Source organism: Carya illinoinensis, chromosome 7, assembly GCF_018687715.1.
Source record: "Carya illinoinensis cultivar Pawnee chromosome 7, C.illinoinensisPawnee_v1, whole genome shotgun sequence".
Classification (NCBI taxonomy): domain Eukaryota; kingdom Viridiplantae; phylum Streptophyta; class Magnoliopsida; order Fagales; family Juglandaceae; genus Carya; species Carya illinoinensis.
The window spans coordinates 34,679,264-34,688,229 of NC_056758.1; the positions used below are offsets into that span (position 1 = coordinate 34,679,264).

Here is an 8,966-nt window from a genome sequence, read left to right on the forward strand (position 1 = left end):
CTCTATATATGACTTTAAGCATTAGAGATACTATTGCAATTGCTGATGCAAATGCCAACCTATGGCATCAAAGGCTTGGTTACATGAGTGAAAAAGGAATGAAAGTACTATTATCCAAGGGGAAGTTACCAAAGTTGGAATCAACTGATTTCGACATGTGTGAAGGTTGCATTTTTGGGAAACAGAAAAAGGTTAGTTTCCTGAAAAATGGTAGAACTCCAAAATCTACAAAGTTGGAGTTAGTGCACACAGATTTGTGGGGGCCATCCCCAGTCGCTTCTCTTGGAGGATCGCGATACTATGTTTCCTTTATTGATGACTCAAGCAGGAAAATATGGGTTTATTTTTTGAAAAATAAATCTGACACATTTGATACTTTCAAGAAGTGGAGAGCCATGGTTGAAAATGAAACAAGTTTGAAGTTAAAATGTCTGAGGTCAGACAATGGAGGAGAGTACATCGATGGAGGGTTCAAAGAATTCTGTGCTGCAAATGGGATTAGATTTCAGAAGACTATTCCCGGGACACCACAGCAGAATGGCGTAGCTGAACGTATGAACAGAACTCTCAACGAACGTGCCAGAAGCATGAGGCTGAATTCAGGATTGCCTAAATGTTTTTGGGCTGATGCAATTAACACTGCAGCCTATTTGATTAATCGGGGACCTTCAGTTCCCTTAAAGTTCGATCTACCAGAGGAAGTCTAGAGCGGAAAGAAGGTAAATCTTTCCCATTTGAAAGTTTTTGGCTGTTTATCATATGTTCACATAGATTCTACTGATCGTAACAAGTTAGAAGCCAAATCTAGAAAATATTTTTTCATCGGTTATGGTGATGAAGAATTTGGCTATCGATTTTGGGATGATAAAAATCGCAAAATCATCAGAAGTAGAAATGTGATATTTAATGAGCAGATTCTATACAAAACTAAGTCACAAGCTGAATCTGAAGAGCAGCCAAAGAAACCTGAGGTCGTTGACTTTGATGTTACTCGAGTCAACACTGATCAGAACGAGGATCAAGAAAATGATGATACACAGATCAAACAACGTACACCACTCACTATTATTCGAAGATCTTCAAGAACAATTAGGCCACCACAGCGGTTCTCACCATCTCTATACTACATCTTGCTAACAGATAGTGGTGAACCGGAAAGTTATGATGAAGCTCTACGAATTGAAGATTCGATCAAGTGGGAGAAAGCCATGCAAGATGAGATGGAGTCACTGATGTCAAATCAGACATGGGAGCTAACTAAGCTTCCAAAAGGCAAGAAGACTTTGCACAATAAATGGGTATACAAAATTAAGGAAGAGCACAATGGTAGCAAGCGCTACAAAACCAAAATGGTCGTGAAGGGGTTTCAACAAAAGGAAGGTGTCGACTACACAGACATTTTCTCTCCAGTTGTAAAATTGACAACGATCAGGCTAGTGTTGGCAATTGTGGCTGCAGAGAATCTACATCTTGAGCAGTTAGATGTGAAGACTGCATTCCTTCATGGTGATTTGGAGGAAGACATCTATATGCACCAGTCACAAGGATTCTTAGTGAAGGGAAAAGAGAATCTAGTTTGCAAACTGAAGAAGAGCTTGTATGGCCTAAAACAAGCTCCACGACAATTGTACCGGAAGTTTGACAACTTCATGTGCAGTAATGGATTTACAAGACTGCAGGCTGACCATTGTTGCTATATGAAGAACTTTGACAACTCTTATATTATCCTACTGTTATATGTGGATGATATGCTCGTTGCAGGGTTAAGCATCGAGGAAATCAATGAACTGAAGAAGTAGTTGTCAAAGCGGTTTGAGATGAAGGATTTGGGTGCTGCAAAACAAATCCTTGGTATGAGAATTATTAGAGACAGGTCTAATGATACTCTCAAACTCTCCCAGGAGGAGTATGTAAAGAAGGTGCTCAGAAGGTTTAACATGGACAAGGCGAAACCAGTGAGCACACCCTTAGCTAGTCACTTTCGACTAACTAAGGATCAATCGCCAAAGACGGAGAAGAGCAAGAATGCATGGACAGAATACCCTATGCATCTGCTATTGGTAGTCTTATGTACGCCATGGTCTGTACAAGGCCAGATATTGCACAAGCAGTGGGAGCTGTGAGCAGGTACATGAATAATCCAGGAAAGCAGCATTGGGAAGCAGTCAAGTGGATTTTAAGATATCTACAAGGCTCTTCAGATACGTCACTATGCTTTACAAAGGCAGGTTTAAAACTACAGGGATATGTAGATGCTGATTTAGCAGGTGATGTTGACAGCAGAAAAAGTACTACTGGATTTGTGTATACGCTGGGTGGTACAGCTGTATCGTGGGCTTCTAAGTTACAGAAGATTGTTGCTCTCTCAACTACAGAAGCGGAATACGTTGCTATAACTGAAGTAGGGAAGGAAATGGTTTGGTTGCAGTCATTCTTGGAGAAATTGGGAAAGAAGAATGAAAAAGGCATTCTGCACAGTGATAGTCAGAGTGCTATTTTTCTTGCAAAAAGTCCAGCCTTTCATTCCAGAATAAAACACATACAGTTGCGATACCATTTTATCCGATCTCTTCTCGATAGTGGACAGCTGATACTTGAGAAGATTCGAGGAACAGAGAACCCAGCAGACATGTTCACAAAAGTAGTTACTGCTGACAAACTGAAGCTGTGTATAGCTTCAATTGGACTTCGTACTTAAAGGCATGACTTGAAGTTGCTGTGATAGTTGCTATGAAGATATGTAAACTCATTTGTCTCCAAGTGAGAGATTGTTATGAGTGGAGACAAAAACTGTGAACAGTGAAACATGCACCGTTTATTTCCTTAGCATATTAGGCGCCACTTGCAGACACGCACAGTGTCTGCAGCAAGTGATGCCTCGAACTCTTCCGTAAAATACTGCACCGAAAAATGTTGTAGGCTGCTCTCTCCTATAAATAGGAGAGAGCTCAATTGTGGGTGTGTGCATTAGAGAAGTGCAGCGGACTGAGTGCAGCAGAGAGAACAACAGAGTGTGTGCTGCGTGTGTGTGCAGATAGAGTGTGGGAGAGAAAGAGAGTGAGTGAGCAGAGAGAGTTTTTCTGTAAAAATTATTTTCATAGTGAAATTACAGCATCTGTGGACGTAGGCAATTGCCGAACCACGTTAAATTTCGTCCCTCCTTTATTTAGAATCGTCTCTGTGTTATAAAAGCTCCCAACACGAGGTTGAAACAACAATTATATATTTAGAAGAAGAAAAAGATAGTTTCCCAGCTGCGCATGCATGCAGCTTGTCTGCTTCGCAGCTTGCTAGTGATCCCGACACTTAATTAGGTTAAAGAGAAAATATCTTAGAAATTAAAACCTAAAGGATATGTATTGTCCACAAAAAATCTATTTATCTAAATATTAAACTAGCTCACTTTTCAATGCATAGATCGATAAAACATGAGATGAAATGCAAAATGATGTTACATTTCTAGATGAATTGCTCAGAAAATAAAGCAAATAATTGAATGAGATTGGTTTTAGAATAATATAAATATTACGTATTACACCTTCATCTCACTATGATGTATGGTTCTTATAATTAATGCATGTGGACCTCCGGAATAATACCCGCTAACTTGCAACTGTTTGTGCAGCTAGCTAGTGTATAAGTCAGTATCGTATATAATTATATATATAGAGAAATGGGTACTCGTTTTCGTCCAAAATAATTCTTTTGATTTCAAAATTTTAATAGCAAAAACTCATTTTTCTTATAGTAAGTACTATATTTAATGGATACGTTTCAACAATGGAACTACATAACATAACCTCCTTCCATCTGTAAAAGCAAGAGGCTTTAAATTATATGAGACTGATTACTGAAATTAAATTAAATGAAAGACAATTTTTCTCTCAGTTTTTTTCTCTTTTATGATTAAGTCAAAAGTCTTCTCACATTTGAGTTAAACATTCACTTAGCTTAACGAGTGAACTCTTTTCTTTTATTTTCTATTTTTTTTAAAAGATGACGATATCTCAATTTTATTGATAGCCCTAACTTGTGGTGAAGAAAAATTAAGGGTGTCAAATCGTGTTAACGGGTCATATTCGTGTCGTGTTAATGCATATATATTATACTGTATAGGTTAACCGTAATCCGACTCGTTAAGCTTATCATGTCAAAATCTCAAACCCTAATACGACCTATTAACATAATCGGTCGTGTCATTTTAACCCGTTTTGACCCATTAACAAATATTACGAAATAAGTTAACATGACACAATATAATTCGTTTTAAACTGTTTATGTAAATGGGTTGACAATGCCCAAAATTAACATGTTTGACCTGATTAAATTTAGTATAATTTTATATAAATGTTAAAATCACAATATTTACAAAAATTATAAAACTAAATACAAGTTCAAAATTACAATCCAAATAATAAAAATATCGAAATCGAAATTCTAATAATTTTACTTTTAGGTATAAAGCCGGTATAATTGTAACTTTAACTTTTTTAATGTGTCATGACGAGTTATAACGTGTCAAAATGGGTTAACCTGTTATCAAACTGATAAGCAATCGTATCTTAACGAGTCAACTCGTTTTGATCCAAACCCGTTAAGACTAAATCATAACCCGCTATTATCGTGTCATGTTCGTGTTAGGTTAATGAGTCGTGTAACATATTGCCACTTCTAAAAAAATTCATAGTTATAGCCAAATACTTGAGAGTTACATATATATTCATAACGAATGACTCAACATGTGGAATATCCTATTAAATTAGCTAGGGGTCAAGAGCCATGAAGTCAGAATATGAATTTGGAAACTCTCACGCTTGGCTGGTATCATGCATGTTAAGTCATGACCATTAATTGTCCAGTACTTAATATTCTAGCCTTTATCTTTACGTGCATGACCTTCGATTATGGTAAAGAAACGCGGTACGGACAACGTCCAGATTATCTTTTTCCTGTCGGTCTTTAATTTATATATAGGAAAGAACATGACACACACACACACATATATATATATATATATAAGATGGGATCTATATATATGGGATCTTAAATTATATATTTATGTGAATACAAATAATACATCATCATGTGTTCGCACGAATGAAAATAGAAAATCACCGTTGAACTTTATGGAAAGTGAAAACGCCGGACCAATAGAAAACTGAGTACTGGAGTAGCTTTGTTATAAATAATCTTGAAGAAACTTAGCGCAGTTCATGAATTTCAATTAGGTCAGCTGCATGCATGCCTCAGAAGAAGCTAGGGAGATACTTTTTGAGGATTTGATCAATAAGGGTCTTGTATGCTGCTTCCGTGGGATGATAACTATCCCAAAAAACATAATTGGAAGCATTTGTACAGGTGGCAGACGCTTGGTTACAAAGCACAGCTACCTCTATATCCCCTGTACCGCAGCACCCTTTATCCACAAACTCAAACCCTGCGCGCATTATTATATTATATAAATGATTAAAATAAACGGAGTACTAAGAAATTAAATTAATAAAAAAAGTAGATTAATTACGAAAAAAATGATAATTAATGTTTAATTAATTTACCATATTTTTGAGGGTTTTCAATTAGGTCAAGTAGAGAATTGTAAGCATCAATATAGACAATTCTGCTGTTGTCTAGGCTGCTGTTAAGGGAATCGAGTGTCGAAGACAGTTTAGTATTGAACAACTTTGCTGCTTGGTTGTGCCTTTCTGAACACTGTCTCAGTATTCCTCCAGCCAGAGTTCTTTGCGACGGCACACATCCAATTGGCGGTGCACCCAATACTCCAATCCTTCGTGCCCCCAGCTCATATATTTCCTTCAAAACAGATTGCATTAATTATTTAGCTGATATTATTTCCGGATTTGTTTCCATTCTTCCTCAAGTTTTAAATCATTTTTCTTTTTTCCAATAAAAGTGAACGTACGTACTGATCATATACACTAATTTCTCCCCCGTTAATTTGTTGTTATTTACCTTGGCTCTAATCTTAATTTGGTTTAACAATAGTACGTGAAAAGTAATAATACAGGACGGTAAATGAACTTATACCTTCAAGAAATTGGCAGCCTGGTCGACCATAAGATCAGTGTAGGAAGGAACATCGTACTGCAATTCCCGTACACGAGCAAGGAAATATGTATTAGCAATGTCGTCGCTGCCGGCCACCACTAGAAAAATACTTTTGGCCAGTATGAAGTTTGTCCTCTCTTCTCCAACAGTTCCTTTCAGCTTCGCTATGTATTCTTTGAACATTTCTAATTGATCGGACAATGATATAGCTGACTGTTTTTCTTTTCATATGTTAGAAAAGAGCAATGCTACATACAGTCGTGAAATTGTAAACGCCACACAATCGCTTTGAAAATGAGTGGAGTCCATAATTAAAAAGTTAGTTTTTTTTCATGTGGGTCCCATATTAATTCATTTTTTTCAAAGCGATTGCATGCCGCTTGCACAATCACAACTACAAATATCATTTTTCATTAGAAAAAAGCAAATCGAATGGTGTGTATATATATATAACCCCCCCAAAAAAAAAAATCGAAAAAAGAAAAAGTACGTACGTACCACTATTTTTGGTGTCAAGGGATCATAACCTGCGCCACCTGAAGCGAAAGTTACGCCTGTGATCAAGTCTTGAGGAAGCAGAAGTGGATCCAAATATGCTGGCACAATATCTCTAACTCCCAATTCCTCAGCTGAAAGGTATATGACACACTTAGTTTATTGCATGTAACTTTAATTTAGACAGGGACATCTCCATCTTATAACTTGGTCTGGTTCTTATATGAGCACTGATCTTATATCCACAAATTAAGGAATTATCTCACAAACTAATATTATAGTTTCATCTGATCCAATAGATTTATTTTATGATAAAAATAATTTTATAATTTGACAAATTATAATAAGTCATATCAATTTATAGGATTATTTTTATGTAATTACTTTACAGCTAGAATATTTTCTTCTTGTATATATATACACACAGCAGGCCGCCACTAAGAGATGCGCGCATGCATGTATTGAGATTAATTGGATCCACCATATGTTCAAGATTCGTGGAGTTAAAGGTCATTCTACTGTCTGTAAAGTCAAGTAATTGACTGAAGGTATTAAAAAATGGGGGGAAGAAAATCAAATAAAAGAAAAAAAAAAGGCAGAAATTAGTATTTTTTTATTTAGATAAATTGACGTGTGGTACGTCATAAAAAATAATGGTACACGAAATGAAGGAGAACACGTAATGGATCGATAACATATTATATAATATTGGTACTAAAAAGGAAGGGGTGAGACATTTAGGTTAGGTTTGGAAGTTCTTTCAAACATAATATTTTTTATTTTATCTCATCATTATAATTTTTTTAAATTTTAATATAAAATTTAATAAATAATTCAATTTTTTCAAATTTTAAAATAATAATAATTTTAAAAAAATAATATTTTATTTAACTTTTAACTCTCATCTCAAATTAAAAATTCTTATCTCAACATTCAAACCTAACTAACCACTTAATTAACTGAAAGCTTGGTTAATTAGGACTCACTTGGAGAGGCCGGAACAGGGGGAGGGAGAAATGGCCGGCATCTAGCAGCACGGAAGCAAGAAATATTCCTTCTGATCGAATTACTTTAGTGGATTTTTTTTTCCAGATCAAGCCATAAATTAATACCTTACCAATTTCCAAATACGAGAGAGAGATAGGAATGTTGCAATTACATACGTATGCAAGGGATAAATACCACCCATGCACGCACATTCAAAAAAGTTATATATATATATAAAAGAAAAATAACTTTTTACATCATCTAAATCTATTACAAAAATTACAAAATAAGTCGTTAATAAATAATCACTTTAATAAATAATCGTGACCGTTTTGTATTTTTTAACAAAAATTTAGGTGACGTGAAAATCAACTTTTCTTATAATATATGCTCATTGATTGCTTGTGGCCGGGAAACTAATACCAAATCTTAAAGTATATCAAGTGCTCACGGGCATGGGAAAAAAAAAAAAAAAAAAAAAGGAAGTTTCCCATCTACTTACCATTACAGATCACTAAACTTCCAAGCAAAAAATGTAATTAATAGAAGGTTTTGCACTTTTTGTTGGTTCCAATCCCTGTAATTTTACAAGCTCGAGATCCATGCCTCTAGGAGGCTCTAGCGCATGTGAAACAAACAACATAGTACAGATAGAAAACAAAGAAAAAGAAACTCGACCAAGATAATAAAAGCTAGCATGCAGACAGGAGATTAGAAAAGCGAATATTTAATTAAGATCGAGAGCTACCCATCATGTCTGAGGGGACCTTTCCGTTGCCAAATCTGCCTGTTGGAACTTTTCCAGGAAAATCCTGTCCATAGGGAGGGAAATTGCACTTGGCAAGAGATTTTAGCTGGTTGTTATTGCCCGCGTCCACGATTGAATCTCCAAACGCTATTACTGCTGGAATGGTTTCATTTGGTGGTAGATTTATGACAGCCTTGGAATGGCAGAAAAGAACAGACAAAATGAGAGGGAAAAATAATACAGAAGAAGAAGAAGAAGAAGAAGAAAACATTTTGACGAATAGAAAGTGTATTGGTGTCTTCTTCGCTTGCTCTCTCGATTTGCCTGCTCTATCTATTTATAAGCTGACATAAACAAAATGTGATCAGGAATGAAGTGTGAATTAGTTGCATGTCAGTCTCAGTCAGGGACTTCCCATTGATCTGTGTACATCTAATGCAGGCTTTTTAGCTGTCAGTCTCAGTTGGTGGTTGGTGCACATACGTCAGCAATGAGGATTGAAGTTGTTATCATAATTTTGGTAGTTTTTCTTTTATTTTTATTTTAGTAAGAGTGTTTTATTTTTCTTTTTCTTTTTAATCGAAAGTTAGTCAAATGATTCAACGAAAATCTAAAATAAGAATTTTCTTAGAATAAGGATTTTTGGATTGATGATGAAATAATTCTTTAA

At 35.6% G+C, this 8,966-nt stretch overlaps 1 protein-coding gene across 2 annotated transcripts; it reads right to left on the reverse strand.

The window, feature by feature from the left end:
- Positions 1 to 5,032: 5,032 nt before the first annotated feature.
- Positions 5,033 to 8,623, reverse strand: LOC122315069 (GDSL esterase/lipase EXL3-like). Of its 2 annotated transcripts, none has more exons than XM_043130785.1 (5): positions 8,297 to 8,623; positions 6,565 to 6,695; positions 6,046 to 6,102; positions 5,556 to 5,811; positions 5,033 to 5,437 (listed from the first exon to the last, which is right to left on the reverse strand). In XM_043130785.1, the coding sequence occupies exons 1-5, from the start codon at positions 8,565 to 8,567 to the stop codon at positions 5,247 to 5,249; spliced, it is 906 nt and encodes a 301-aa protein (XP_042986719.1). In that variant the 5' UTR covers positions 8,568 to 8,623; the 3' UTR covers positions 5,033 to 5,246. The 2 variants fall into 2 exon arrangements, with proteins under 2 accessions (XP_042986719.1, XP_042986718.1); XM_043130784.1 differs by having other exon boundaries at positions 6,046 to 6,279.
- Positions 8,624 to 8,966: the final 343 nt, after the last annotated feature.